General features: G+C 47.0%; 1 protein-coding gene across 3 annotated transcripts in view; it reads right to left on the bottom strand.

Annotated features, from left to right (window-relative positions):
* Positions 1-16,018, bottom strand: part of LOC135898603 (uncharacterized) — a 218,032-nt gene that overhangs the window by 136,364 nt on the left and 65,650 nt on the right. For 2 of the 3 annotated variants that reach the window (XM_065427649.1, XM_065427650.2), the window contains exon 4: positions 3,445-3,542. The exons of the other annotated variant lie outside the window; for it this stretch is intronic. In XM_065427649.1, the coding sequence (XP_065283721.1) occupies positions 3,445-3,542 (98 nt within the window). The remainder of the gene's footprint in view (positions 1-3,444; positions 3,543-16,018) is intronic. 3 annotated transcript variants of the gene reach the window in all.

Below are 16,018 nucleotides of genomic sequence, written 5' to 3'. Positions count from 1 at the left end.
TAGACGCTCCAAAGCGATGTTACGACAGAAATTCGAGGAAGCTATCATTCGACACTGGCGATAACGTGATCATCTTGCAGCCAAATTACCAAATTATAATGGAAGTCCACTGGGATAGGCCAGATGATATTATTGATCGTATTTCAGAGGTAAATTACACTGTGAAGTTACCTGGACATAGATCTGAGGAACGGGTTCATCTTGGAAAGTGAATGATACCTTTTCTTTGAGCGAACAGCAATTGTCAGCAAAGCAATGAATGTCTCAGAAGACGTTCTTCTAGAGTTCCCTTGTTATCTTGGGAAAACAGGCCCGAGTGTGCACGAAGTATTAACGCATGCTTTCAATGAGGAAGAAGTAGGAACTGACTAAGCGGAACATTTTAGTACACTTATTCGGGAATATGTGGATGGCTTTGGGGAAAAGCTAGGAAGAACTGATATGATACAACATGACATCGAGCGAACAACGGATGTTCCTTTTAAGTGAAAAGCCTACCGCCTATTGCCGCGGTAGCTTGACTTAATGAAGGCAGAAGTAAAAGCAGTGCTGCGTCTTAGATGTTCAAGGAAGGAGAAAGGGAATATTGCTCCCCTCTAATGCTAGTTGAGGTACCCGGGAAAGATCGATGGTCATGCGTGGCTTACACGTTGCTGAATGTAGATTGGGTAGCAGTCCTCAGTAAGGCTACATTCATTCATAAATGGCGAGGGGATATGGGTAGGCGCCCTTAAGAGAACAAGCCAGTCGCTACGCGGTCTGTTTAGCACCTTTCGGGATATACCAGCCAATTACCGTGACCTTTGTCTTGATGAATGCACGGTTTTGTTTTTAACGCTAATGGATAAGGTGCTACAAGAGCTATAACTTTTCGCGCTGCCCAATTTGGATGATGAGACTGCGTTTGCTGATGATTGGGAGTCCCATTTGCAACATGCCCGAACAGTGCCTAAAACAGTCAGAGGGGCAAGCTTCACTATAAAAGTCAAGAAGTGTCAGTTTCGTGAGGCCCGTGTCGTGTATTTCATCCGCAAAATAGGACACGGAAAACGAGAACTTATGAAAGCCAAATGGCGGCAATAGTCAACTCTCCGAGGCTAGTAACAAAGCAGAACCTGTTTTATCGCTAGCAATGTTATTGACCTAACCAACTTCTGTATTTCTGTGACTGCGACAAAAAAAAAGAGAGTGACAGACAAAAGGGCACTACTTTGTAAAGCGATGCGGGAAGCATAGCGTACAGTAGGCGTGTAGCTCGCGCATGCTCACCAGAGTATGCGTGTTGTGTACACCCAGGTAGAAGGCCACAACAAAGCGAGGGCTGGGTCCTCCATCTGCAGTGGGACATCCACCATTTATGACAATCCGCTAGGTCGAGGCTGAACATCAACGCTCTGGGCACCCTGACAGCTGGTCAAGCGCAGGTGAAATGTTCTGGCAGCGGAGCGGTCTTTTACGTCTGAATACGGCCAAGTGCATTAATTAGGCGTTTACCTCAAGGCAGGCCCCTCCCCCCTTCATTCATCAGTGCCTACCCAGAAGATAACAAAGCTTTGACGCCAACCATTGGCAGGTCAACAAAAAAAGCTGTTCCTGTACTTGGAAACCTTAACTAATGATGAAAAGGGCCAACGTCCAATATTACCGTGGGAATGGATCGACCTCCGACTCCCAGATTGCTAAATATGCTGGGGCATATTTCGAAACATTGGAGGCGGAGTTTGGCGTAACGGTGCGATATAATGGGCGGGGGGGGGGGGATATTGCGTCTGATTCGATTATTGTGGTCGGCCGCAATACAGTCATCAGATTCCCTAGTCTAGTTACCTAGGGAATACGACGGTAATAAAAGCAAATAGCTTTCGTGCAGTCAAAGTAAGTACTGACGTGTCCTAATTGGCACTGATACGTTTGATATGCTGTTGCATGCAGTGGGCTTCCGTATACAGAGCCAGTGTACGTAACGTAAAATAAACCGTTTTGCCTTCACCCCTACTACCGGACTTACTTGTCGATGGGCTTGGTGGATTCATGGCATAAACACCACCTCGAGCCACAAGAGCACCAATCTCAGATGCCGGCATTACACTCCTCATCCGGTTATAGAATTTCACTGCGCTGGCTCGGCATCACTGAAGCCCTCTCTTCTTCAGCGTGCTCCCCTCCTCTTCTCAGCCAATCAGATAAAAAAAGAAACGCCCAATGTACGCAATAGGATTGGCTTTGAAAGCAAACGAAAGTGAACTCCTATAAACGAGGCGAGTGTTTGATCGAGCTACTCAAACAGCGCTTCAGGTTACCATCCGGCGTTTGCGCCAGCAGTTCCGTAAATTTGATGTAAGCAAATTGAAATGCGAACAGATAGGTATAGTTTTACGCTGTTGGGCCCCTAGAAACCTTACACTGCAGGCGTTCTCTTCATTTGTAGGTAGTTTTGGCAGACGTTCGCTAAAGCCTACTAGATCAAACAACAAATCTGTTGATCTGTTGAAAAGACAAATCTGTAGATCTACTGGCATTGCATTGAACTTCTGTGAAAACGGCATAGTAAGAATTGTCACGGCATCCAATTCGTTTCGACAATAGAGCTTTGTTCCGCAAGCACGACGTATCATGCCCAAAAGCAGTACCGGTTCATAGGAGAGAAAGAGTACAGGATTAGGGTACTTCAATGAAGCGACGCAGGTATTACTCTCCGCCGTCGAGCGGCAGCAGAAGAAGTAAACAGAGCTTTGTGGATCTCTTGCAGCCGGTGATTTAATTGGAGACAAGACGCGTATTGGAATCATGAAACAGTATTGAAAAGATGGTACCATGTCTCTTGGTGAGATGTGCCCCACTGGGAACCATGCCTTTAACGGCACATCGGTTGCACGAGCACAGAGTGACAATTCAAAACCTGATACGTACACAAACACTTGTGAAATTGCGTCCGCTATATTGATCAATAAATTCAACGATTCTTTTCATACTTATCTATAGACTAAGTGGCGTCGGATTACTGAGAACATTTTGCTTCGATTCTATCGACTAGTAATAAACTATGCCAAAATGGGCACTTAAGTCGTTCTTTATTTTAAAGTAGTGGTCACATTACTTAAAAATGTGAAAATACACGGAGATAAATGCACAAAGGTATACGACACTATTGGTAATCTAAACAGACATAATTCATTTTTGCCCGAAAGGAAAGCATTGCACGCTGCAGTCAAAAACACAGGAAGAATGACTGGACATGCTAAGCGCTACAGATTTCGCAGTCACTGCTTCAAATAAGCCAACTTGTGATGCGGAGGCTGTGCATTCCGCTCCTTTCGGCAGCAGTGTTATCGTAAACGCATTGTTTCGCAGACATAGTGCAAACTCATATCATTGTTTTTCTTCTTTCAAAGTAAGCAGGGTTAAGGGAGAAGTTTCAATTTGTTGTATATACAGTTTTCTCACCTTTAGAACTTCGGACTTGAGAGTACTTGCAGTTTGCACTTCGGTTATTTGTAAGTGTGTTTTGATACCAAAGTGCTTTCCAAGATTGTAATTAATCTCTGCAGCAAAAACAACATTCCAAACCAATATAATAAATATATAATGTATAATAAATCTATCAAACGGAATATTCCACATACATGTACTCCAACCCCAGAAGTATGCTTGTATTTAGCTAGGCAAATATGAAAGCGTTAACCTTCCATAAATTTTTACAATCAGCTTTTATAAGTAATAGATTGCGTTCTGGAAGCATGCCAATCAGGCACACAATTTATTAAGGACTATAAAAGCATTTGACTTCATTCTATAGGTATATTCCATTTGATTTGGCACCATGCCTTTCTCAATACAGTTATAGCTTATATAAAACATAAAATTTATGTTTCATATCGCTTCTTCCTAGTTATCAATTCGCATTCTCAGCTAAGCTTTCTTCAGACACAAAATTCTTGTACAACATAAAAAAATACGTTACATGCTGCTATTATACGTGCCATAACGACTATATAATGAGGCACGCTGTGGTGAGGGACTTCAGAGCATTTTAACTTGTTAGGGTTCATTATTGGGCAATCAAGTGCACGCTACACTGCTGCTTTGCATTTCGCCCTCATCGACATGCAGCCGCCATGACTGGCATTTCAGCCCTCGACGTCGGCATAAGCCGCGCAACGCCAAAGCGTCTGCGCCGACACGTCGGGAAAAACCTGTTTTAATGTTTTACCACGAAACAGTAAAACAGGAACTTTGTCCTTTAAATAAAACCAAGCTAGCAGCCATGTCCTCTTCTTCACTGTGCTGCACTCATAGGTTGTATTACATTTGAGCAAAGAATACGCTGTTTTCGTCCATACTAACGTTTCTTGTCTAGTATCTCGGAAGCGTAGCAGTATATATTAAAAAAATATACTTTAACTTTAGCTACACAATGAAAACACACCGTTCTGTCAATTTTAATAACTACAAAATACAGAGCCGCGCAACTTGCTTAGCGTCTATTGCTACCGCTTTTTCGTTGCACAAGCACTGATAATACCATTTTATGCGAACACTTCACCCTATAACCTGTGTCCCAGGTATTGTTAGCAAAATTCTTTAATTAAATCATCAAATAATGACACGGCCGATTATACGATTATAAGATCTACAGTGCTCATTTGCCAGATGCCTGAAGATTGAACAAAGGCTTTATAATTGTATCTGCACCGTGCTTGTAAAACCTTATTATGTTGTTTTCACTCATAATCAACTTGGCTAACGTTATCTGGGACACCATATATAAAAAAATGCTATAGATGGAAGATGACAACCAGAAAACGGCAACACAAGCGTTCGCTAACAGCTGATGGCTTCTTGAGGAAGACATCCGATAAGAAAAACACCTGGCCAAAAATCGCATCAAAACAATACCCCAAACCTGTGAACCTGTGCTTAGTGAACCTGTGCTTAGTGAACCTGTGCATTTTGATTGTCTATTTCGGTCTTGTGTAAAGCAATTGAAGCCTTCGATACATACTGATTATCAGCTTTTTGGGTGAAGCACGCTTCCCCTAGTGTACATTGCCATCCTGTACTAATATCGTGTTAGCACGTTTGCATCGGAGCACAGCAGAGTGTATTCGCACTCACAGCAGCCCAGACCCAAATGAGAGGATGGCTGCCCCTTCAGTAAAGTTCGACGGTAGCTCAGCTGCCATCCCACGCCAAACGGGCTTTTCAAATCCTGCACCCTCTCGTGTATGTTCTAAATAAATTCTGGGCATTTGTAAGTACGCCAAAAAGGAATTTATTCCCTATATATTGATCCAGAAATTGAGTCTACCTGGGCGCAATCCAAAATATAGCTTGAAATGCAAAATGTCCTACGTAAAAATTGAAATACAAGATGAAGCTCAAGGGCTGAAAAAACGGACATCTCATTTCAATAAATTTGAACAATTGTGCTTGTCTACGCACTCTGATTTTTGGAGCCGAGCTCTATTATTCAAGTAAGTATAATCGTGGCAAAAGGACAATTTGGAGCATTTTCCAAACATGTGTACGGCGCACAATCCTTTTTCTTAACATTTGGATGTAGTATTCCGTCCAAATAATTGGCTAAAATCATTTGGCAAGCAAGAGTCGAAAAATGGGGCCGGAAACTTACTTCGAGGTGGCGAAATTTACTCTGTGGCACGTTTTGAGCGCAATATTATGCATTAAAGTTGCTCACCGAAAGCATGAAATGTTTTTGTTTCATAGTGGGCAACCTAAGATGTTGTTTCAGGAAGTTCAATAATAGTAATAGTTGTTACATGTAAAAATGTATTTTTTTATTTTGTGGCTAGTCATTCCTAAGCATACATACTACAAGTATACCTCCTCACTATTTAAAACATCAGGCGGCATAATAGTACGTTAAACCTTAGGAGGATTGGCAGTCATGCGTTTTGCTACGTCATGGATAACTGTTGATAAGCAGAATATTGATGACACATAGTCATAATCTACGAGAAGAAAGCGGGTTAACTGAGGGGCCTGATTTTTATCAGTCACATCATAAGAAGCCAGCAAACACTGACACCAAGGATAACATAAGGGAAATTACTTGTGCCTAATAAATAAAATAAAGAAACGATAAACTAATGGAAACGAAAGTGGATGAAAAAACAACTGGCCGCAGGTGGGGAACGATCCCCAACCTTTGCATGCGAAGTTTGTGGGATCGCTCTCCGCCTGCGGCATCGGATCGTTCTCCCCCTGTCGATTGTTCTCTACCTGTGAGATCATTCTCCACCTGCGAACACTAAAGTTTCGTAGTCATTCCGAATGTTGCATTATGCACAATGGCCGTCTACTGGTATATACAGATGCCTCCGTCACAAGTTCCGGTGCAGCGGTGGTGATTACAACACGATCCACTTATACAGACTTTAATACGCTGCGTGTAAAATCCACGACAGCTGATGAACTTGTACCCTTTGTGCGGCTCTGGATTTCGTTCAAGTGGGGCAACCCCATCCATGGTCAATCTCCTGTGATTTCAAGGCAGCCCGCCATAGTTTACTCTCAGAATTGCGTCATGTGATCATATGACCACTTCGTCGCGGCGATCAAACAAGCCCCTATCAAGCAGTTGATGGAACGCGCGACATTTCAGTGGTTGCGTAAACACTGTAGCACAAATCGAAATTATTAAGCTCGCACAGCCGCTTAATCCTCCCGATGATGTTGCCAACTGCATTGGCATTCCTTCTTCGAGAACCACGAAGCGAAACAGCTTTTAGCGCTTGCATGTAACGCAACGTAGGCTCAAAGGAATTCATATGAGTTTACAAGCGCACGCATTTATATCCTTGAGCGTTATCTATAGCTGCGTATTTTGTCAAAGCTCGGATGGCGTGAGTGCCTTTACAACTTGCCTATGGCTTGGGGGAACATTTTCAAATGCATACTCCTTTATTACCTGAATCTTAGGAATGGTCCAGAGCGCGCTTTGCGACTTCTACGGCTGCAGTGAAATGATCACCCATCTTCTTAGCGCATGCCAACGTTACCACAATCAAAGAGAAGCCATCTCACCTACACTAGACTACCTCGACAAGCACCCACTCACAAAAAGTAAAATTGTGGAGCCAATACGAATATCAGCGCGAGATGCTATAACGGCTCTCCTGCGTCAGCAAAGAGGCACGACACTGTGTGACAAATTTGCATACCACATACAGTTTGTTAATACCATACTGTGAAAGCAGCGAAGCATTATGACTGTTCAAGAGCTGTCCGATGGAGATTCTGAATGCAATATCCGAGTGCACTGAAAGCATCAGAACTATTTGCGGCCACCACTATGAGTAGTTCGTGAAGATATAAAGTGTGCTGACAGCATCTGAAGAGTCTTCAATTTTGTGGCACGCCAAAAGCTCCTGCGGATCCTAAGCGATTAACGCTACTCTTGACAACCTTCATAATAGCCTACGTCTTATTGCGATAGAACTAGGCTGACAGTGTTGCTAAGCCCAAGGACTTCTCAACACTTCGTTCGGTAGGCAAGCATCCTGCCTGACGACAGTGAGTCAGAAGAAATTCGAGGTATTAACGAAGGCGTTGCTGCAAGTAAATAATGCAATCTCAATATAAAATGCTGTCAAAGCTGCCAAGGATCCCACCTGCAAAAGGCCTCTGGCCCATATGAGTCCATGGAAGTGGAAAATGATGACTGGCGGGTGGCCACCCAATATTGTTGTTTCAGGGAAGTTGGCGATGACAATATTGTTATGTGTAGAAAGACACAGATGAAAGAGGCTATTTACAGGCTATTTACACTGGAGCCAGACAGCCAGGCCTACACTGCCCGCCCCAAGGCACAAAGCAACTTCCTCGCCATTCTCGCGGCGGCTCGTCTCTTGAGTATCTCCCGATAATATCGTAATCCTATACCCCCCTCCCCCCCCCCCCCTCCCGTGGCAGAAGCGCCGTCACGGCGCTGCTAAATATCCAGGGCGCGTGGACAGTTGTAGGGCTTGAATCGGGCGACGTAGGCAATGTCACTGGTTGTTACAGCGGGGGACGTAGTGGGCGCGGCTAGAACGATTTCATAGGTGACATCGGTGACTTGGTGGAGCCCGCGATATGGGCCTGTATAACAGGTAAGCAGTTTCTCAGAAAGGCCCACTTTACGCGATGGTGACCAAAGCTACACGAGGGTGCCGGGCAAGAAATGGACATCACGGTGACGGAGGTCGTAGCGTTGCTTCTGTTTGCCTAGAGACACTTGTAGACGAACGCGCGCAAGTTGGCGACCATGGTTAACACGGACGATTGCTTCACGAGCATAGGCGCTAGTTGAAGCTGTGATGGACGGAAGCACAGTGTCCAGTGGTAGCGTTGGTTCTCGACCATACAGGAGGTAGAACGGGGAAAAGCCAGCAGTTTCGAGACGGGAAGAGTTGTACGCAAATGTAATGTAAGGTAGACGCAGTTTCCAATCACGGTGGTCGTCTAAAACGTATTTCGATAACATGTCTACAAGGGTGTGGTTCAAACGCTGAGTGTGGCCGTTCGTTCGAGGGTACTAGGAGGTGGTAAATTTGTGCTGTATTGAGCAGGCACGCATGATGTCGTCAATGACTTTGACCAAAAACGTGCGGCCGTGGTCTCTTAGCAATTAAAGGGAAGCTGAAAGGTTTTCCAGAAAAAAATGAGTGAAGAGTAGTACGCCGTGGTTTTCAACCCTCTTAATTCGAATATCGCATCGAAATTAAGTGAAAGAAAGCGCAAACATATTTTATTTTGACGAAAAGTGCAGCAGCACACGCGCCCGGCTCGCGCGCCTCGTTTCCGCCTGTGATTGGTCGGGCGCCTCGTGACGTCAACAATGGTTCGGCTTGCAGACGACGAGTGAACGCGACAGCCATCGCCTCGCTTGCAGCGCTGTCGCTGTCGCGTGCAAGATCACTTGTAAGGGGTTTATACTTGTACATACTACACGTACGTAGATGCTTGTACATACTACATGTACGAGCCGATTGCGAAGAGCCGGCCTCTCCAAGAAGCAAAAAATGCTAGTGCAAGCAGTGCTTTCCACGCGAACGAAGGCGAAGTGTTAGTATCTCCTTGTGTTAGAAATGTTCTTTGGCGAGTATGTTTTTTGCTAAGCTGCATTCAGCGTTCCAGTGAGTACGTTTCCGGGCAAACAACTGTAGTGTTATGTTCCTGCATGCTTCCTCGTAGAACTTAGGCGGTGATGCGATCTTCAGCATTTGTGCGCTGCCCCAAAGCTGTCGGCAATCTACACAGACGGTTTACACGCGGGAAAAGTTTACCGGCTGTTGTAGCACGTGTAGTATAGAACCTTCATCAGCGCGCCATCCGCGCGCTACTCGTAACCGGCGAATTCCGTCGGCTACGTGAGATGGTCGGTTTCTTCTGTGTGCGAGAGAAGAGGGAGTGCAGCGTCTCGGCGTGAGCAGGCTTTCCAACTCATGCAAACTATACGCTTGCACAGCGTTATGGTAGCTGCATGCAGGCTGTTTCACAACACACGTGCGAATAGAAAATTTGCGGCGCTTGGCGATGAAACCTACGTCAAGGGTGGGCGATTAACATGCACCTTCCGTTCAGCGTGCTAACATTTTTTTAGGAGAACCCAAAGCACGCATTATTTATAAACTCCGGTAGTAATCGTCACGGAAGTGGTTAGAGCACAACACTTGTTCTTGAGCGCTTGAAGTCGTTTCGCTTCACAGCAGCCTCCCACTTAGCTGAAAGCTTCTTGTCTTGCAGGAACTAATGGAACATCGGAACATTGTCGCGGCCGCTGCAAGCGTAGGCTGCACAGAACGCCGGCATGATCGGCCTACAAGTTCAATTGATGCTGCGCACCTCAACTACCCCTCCTATATACACACAAATAAAGGAATGTAGGGAAGCAGATTAGGATGGCATGCACGCAGAAATAAGCCCGGTCAGGCACGGTCGCGGAGTCTGCGAAGGAGCGGAACATCAGTGTTGACGTCACTAAGCCGCGGTTTCCGGTCTCCGCTCGCACCGTCAGCGTAAGCAGCAGCGCGGGGCGCTCGACGGGGGGCGGAGCTACAGCGCAATTTTAACTGACGATTGCGTCGCTCCTAAGTGAAAAATCCCCCCCCCCAATTTTACCTTCATGGTTTATAAGGTTCCTGCATCCATATATGTGCGTCTTATTGAATTCGACAGACTCTTCAGCTTCCCTTTAACGCAGAGTACCATGCATCAAAATGATATCATGTAGAAAGAAGTCCGCAACATCAGTTGCGCAACAAGTCGGAAGAGCGCGGGTTACAGCGTAGTCAGCCGCGACTGCAACCCACTTGTATCCTGATGTCGATTTAGGAAATGGGCCGAGAGGGTCTTAGCCAACACGATGGAAGGGCTCGGAAGGGATGTCGCGCGGCTGCAGGTAACCAGCGGGTAGCTGAGAAGGCTTCTTGCTTCATTGGCAAAGTTCACAAGCGGCGAGGTATCGTAGTACGGAACGGGCAAGGCCCTGGCCAGAAAAAACGGTGACGTACACGGTCAACGCCGAGATACGCTGATGTGTCCTGCCGTTGTTGTGCCGTGAAGCTCTTCTAGAACGGTTGAGCGGAGGTGTTTAGGTATGACAAGAAGGAACTCAGAGCCGTCCGGATGAAGGTTATTACGGTACGGAGTACTGTCGCTGAAGACGAAGAGGCGTAGAGTGGCATCGGCCGGAGACTGTTCAAAACGGTCGATGAGTGCTGTGATGTAGCCGTCACGCCGTTGCTCGTCGGCGAAATGAAACAGCTATGATACAGAGAATACACAAGCAGCACTGGCAACATTGAAGTGGTCGGAGTGGTCAACAGGGTAACACGACAAGCTGTCAGCATCTTGGTGCAGGCGAGCAGCCTTGTAGACAATGGAATATGAAAATCCTTGCAGCCTTAAAGGCCATCGACCAAGCCGGCCTGAAGGATCTTTTAGCGATGAGAGCAAGCAGAGAGCATTGGGGTCAGTGACTACGGAAGAAGGGCCACCGTAAGGGTAAGGACGGATCTTCGCAACCGTCCAGACAGCAGCAAGGCATTCACGTTCCGTAATGGAATATTTGCGCTCCAATGGTGCTAGGAGGCGGCTCGCATAAGCAAAAACGCGATCCTCGCCACGCTGACTCTGGGCTAAGCTAAGTACGCTAAGTACGCCATGACCGCTGGCATTTTTACGCAATTCTGTAGGAGCATCAGGGTCGAATTGGGCGAGAATGGGTGGTGATGTTAGAAGAGTGACGACCTGTTAGAAGGCGGCGGCTTCGGAAGTGCCCCACGAGCATTTTACGCCTTTCTTCAAATGATTAGTGAAGGGTCTAGCAATTGTCGCAAAATCTGGAACAAAACGACGAAAGTACGAGCATAGCTCTACAAAACTTCGGACGCCTGCGGCTCTCTTCGGAACCGGAAAGTGTCGGACAGCGCGGGTTTCGCGGGACCAAGCTGTACTCCGGAAGCGTCAACGAGATGTCCGAGAAGAGAAATTTCACGGTGGCCAAAACGACATATGGGGCCCTATAACGTAAAACTATTCCAATATGTTTCTATTCCAATTTCCTGACGTCAAATTTGCGTAACCACCGACGCAAGCACCGGGCGGTCCCCCATAGGGTTGCCTGAACAGACCAATCAAACGCTCTCCTCGTTCATAGGACGTCCCTTTTGTTTGCTTGAAAAACGAATAACATTGCCTACACTGAGTGGCTTGTTGTATCTAATTGGCTCACAAGAAGCGAGGAGAACGCTCAAGTGGAGAGGGATTCGATGGGGCCGAGCCACCCGATAACCGGATGAAGAAGGTGGTGCTGGCGTCTGCGATTGGTCGCCTTTCCCTTACTTAGCTTGTGGTGGCTGGTCGAAAATCGCGGCGGCATGCAACGGAAGCTTAAGAATGACGCTAAAATTGACCCTCAGCAAAGAAGAGTTGGCAGAATGAGGTAGGAAACGTGCCGAAAGTGCTTGAAAACGTTACACGGTCACGCAAGAAGTTTTATTATACGCAAATACACCCATGCTCTCCGGCAGGTGCGAGTAGCCAGCGTCTCAGCGATCGGCGGCAGCTATCTTTTATTCCTTTCGGAACGGGGCAGCCTGCGGCTATTCCGAAAAAAATTCAGTTTTGTTCGGCATATTAATGCATCTTTATCGCGTACACGTCACTTTGACGCGGTGAGTTCGTGCGGTTTTGTGACGTCGCGTGACAGGCAGGTGAAGTGGGTGCAGCCCGAAAACTTTTCACCAATAGCCGAGGGCTAATGGCGAAAAGGGGTCGAATCAGAAATAACTGTTTTTCTTTTTTCTGTCAAATCATGCATAATCAGTGTGCACACATCATATCAGATGGGGAGGTATTGCGGTTTTTGTAACGTCGCGTGACAGACAGGTGAAGTGGAGGGTGGTCGAAAAAAGTTTTTGACCAATCGCGGAGGGCTGATAGCAAAATTGGAATAGAAAAGTTTGGAATAGCTTTACGTTATAGCGCCCATGGACGAGGTAAGTTTAAGCTTCGCCTTTCTAAATACATCAAGTATAGTTGTTAGACGCTCAAGGTAAGTGTCGAACGTTTGCGAGAAGACGGTGACGGCGTCGAGGTAGCAGAAGCATGTGGACCACTTGAAACGTTAGAGCAAGCAGTCCATCATACGCTCATAGGTGGCAGGGGCGTTGCATAATCTAAACGGCATTACTTTAAAATGGTATAGGCCATCAGGTATGATGAACACGGTTTTTCCCCTGTCCACATCGTCAACAGCAATCTGCCAATATCCAGAACCAAGATCAATAGAAGAGAAATGGCTGGAACCGTGGAGGCAGTCAAGGGCGGCGTCTATACGTGGGAACGGGTAGACATCCTTCTTAGTAATGTTGTTCAGATGATGGTAGTCTACACAGAAGTGTCAGGTGCCGTCTTTCGTCCTAACCAACACCACAGGTGACGCCCAGGGACTCGAAGAAGGTTCAATAATGTTCTTATCTAGCATTTTGTTCACTTCACTTTGAATTACTCAGCGTTCCGACGCAGAAACTTGATACGGTTGTCGGTGAAAAGGCGTAGCATCGCCAGTAAGAATCTGATGCTTGACCGCGAGCGCCCGGCCTAAAGGGCGATCGTCCAAGTCGAAAATATCTCGGTAGGACGATACTACATTGCAAAGGTCTTCAGCCTGCGCAGAGGACAGGTCCGTCGCAACTATTTATTTATGTTGGGATCGGCGCCCGAGGCTGGCGCGAGGGGCCTGCTAAGCTCATAAGAACTATCGGTTGATAACGCGGCCACGTGATGGTCGTCGAGACAATCAACATTGGCAAGTCAAATACTTTGCGGTAGAATTTGCTTTGCCAATCCAAAGGTAAAGAAAGGTATGCGAGCGCGGTTCGCAGAAATAGTAAGTATACTGTGAGGCACTGTAACGTCATACTGTAGTGCAATGTCGGGCAGAGGAGTGACGAGGCACTTTCCATCAGGAACTGGAGGGCAAGACAACAGTTCAATAAAGGCTATTGATTTTGGCGGCAGGTGAAGAAAGCGGTTGGGGCATAAGCGGCACTGGGGTGCGTCAAAAAGTTCTGCGAGAGTCGGCAATTCGAGGCGAAGGGTACTGGCAGAGCAGTCAATAACAGCCAAATGCGCGGAGAGAAAGTTGGGGCCGAGAATGACGTCGTGGAGGCAATGAGCAATCACGGTGAAGAGGACAGGGGTGTGGCGGCCGGCAATGCTGACACGTGCTGTACATATACCCACGATAGGCACAGTACCGCCATTCGCAACGCGAACAACGCGTGCCGACGCTGGGGTGAGGAGATTTTCGAGTCATCGTCGGAAGGCAGCACTCATAATAGAAAGATGTGTGCCTGTAAGGATTAATGCAGTGACACGATAGCCGTCAATGTCAACGTCAAGAAGGTTTTGGCTCGCAGGTAACGCGAGCATCGGAAGATTTGAGGGCAGGGTCGATAACGCAGCTTCACCTCCAGCAGCTGCAGTGCCTAGTTTTCCGGCTGGGTTCGGGAAGCGACAGGCGGCGAAGAGAAGCGGCGGTGTTGGGGCGAACGAGGCTGATGATGCCGAGGTAAGGGCGAGCGGCTGTAGCAAAGGTTGTTCGGAGCAGGGGCATCAGCGACATTGGGGTCATGATGGGTGGCATTGGGAAAAGAAGGTCCAAAGGTGCGGGAATAAGTGGCGGCGTATGTCCGAGGAAGTGGTGGTCATCGGTTGTGGCAGTGACGAGCGACGTGGCAGATGCGACAGCAGTGGAAGCAGATCGGCCTGTCATGAGGGGTACGCCATTCAGAGGCGTTGGGGCAAGATGTGGCAGAAAAGGACTGACGCGGACGAGGAAGGCTGGTAGAGAACTGAGGAACGCTGGGTTGAGACGTTGAACACACGGAGTTCAGACCCATGTTCTCAAATTCTTGTCTGACTACGGCCTGAATCATCGCAAACGTGGTTGCTGGCGGATTGGAGTCGTCGCGAAGAAAGCTAGCGAACCGGCGGCCTCGAGCTCGCGGCGAACAATACGGGTTACATCGTCGCAGGTGGTGGTCTGACGCGGTCAACCCTCACATGTCGACGTAGCAGCAGTGTTGAGTAGCCGCGCGATGTGGTGTGTGATACGGCGGCTCTTAGCTTGTTCAAGGCGACGCATTCTTTTATGATGGCGTCGATAGTCGAGACGTTGTCGAAAATAAGCAAATTGAAAGCGTCGTCGGCGATGCCTTTTAGAACATGTAACACTTTATCTGCTTCAGACATAGCATCGTCAGCTTTGCAGCATAGAGCAAAGACGTCAAGGATGTATGAAGCGTACGGCTCTGGAGATGTCTGAACACGAGACGCACGAGCCTTTCTCGCGGCAACCTTGCGGCCAACGGGTTCACCGAACAGTTCCCATAGCTTTTCTTTGAAACTGACCCAACTGGTTATCTCGTCGTCATGCGCTTGGCGCCAAACGCGTGAAGTGCCGCCAAAATAAAAGATAACATTGGCGAGCATAATCGTTGGCTCCCACCTGCTATTACCACTGGCATGTTCATAGAGCTGGATCCAGTCGTCACCGTCCTGTCCTTCCAGGCCAGAGAACACATCAGGATCATGATGTTGGGCAACCGTGACGATTGGAGCAGTTGGACAAACCGAATCCGTTGCAGAGGTGGTCTCGTCACCAGGAGGCATGTTGACAAGCTCGATGTACCGACCACTTCGGAGTTCAGTGGTGAGGATGGGGATCGCTAACCTCCACCAGAATATTACGTGTAGAACGACGCAGATGAAAAAGGCTATTTACAGGTTATATACACTACAGCCATGCAGCCAGGGCAACACTGCGCGCGCCAACGCACAGACCAACTTCATCGTCGTTCTCGTGGCGACTCGTCTCTTGTGTATCTGCCGATAATATCGCAATAATATCCTGAGTACTACGTATCACTGATGACCGCTACTAAAGGCCAGTATGAACATGAGAAGAATATTGAAAATATGCATCTCCTGACACTGGCGCCTATGTCATAAGTATAAAACTAAGTTATAATATTTTGGTGCATCAAAAAACGAGTGGGTAAGGCGCTAAAACATTGTCTAAATGGCAAAGTGTAGGAGCACTTCTGAAAAAATTTGGACACCCACTTGGTGAGGGAGTGAAAGTTGCGGTGAAAGCATTTTACTACGATAATGCTTTTTCACACTGCTTAGCAATAAAGATGGCTCTCTTTTAAGCAGAAGAAGCGGATTCGGGTAATGAATTGATAAGAATTACACCACCAATAGAAAAAACTATTTTCTTTGTGGATTCTCTACATTCGCACATCTAGTGTGTTCGCATTGCTTGTTTGGTTAAGCAAATCGAACGCACACCGTTTTGTCTGTATGCAATATCAAGCTGATGGCAGGATCACTGGGTTAAAGGCTAAAACTGCTTGCTTGCATTATGTGTGGCCTGGAGAACAAAAACAGCGTTCTGTAGTAATGTAGGTGTGCCTTTTTTTCGGAGGCAGAAAGCCTGATC

Source organism: Dermacentor albipictus, chromosome 8 (genome assembly GCF_038994185.2).
Source record: "Dermacentor albipictus isolate Rhodes 1998 colony chromosome 8, USDA_Dalb.pri_finalv2, whole genome shotgun sequence".
Lineage (NCBI taxonomy): Eukaryota > Metazoa > Arthropoda > Arachnida > Ixodida > Ixodidae > Dermacentor > Dermacentor albipictus.
This window is presented reverse-complemented; position numbering and strand designations above follow the sequence as displayed.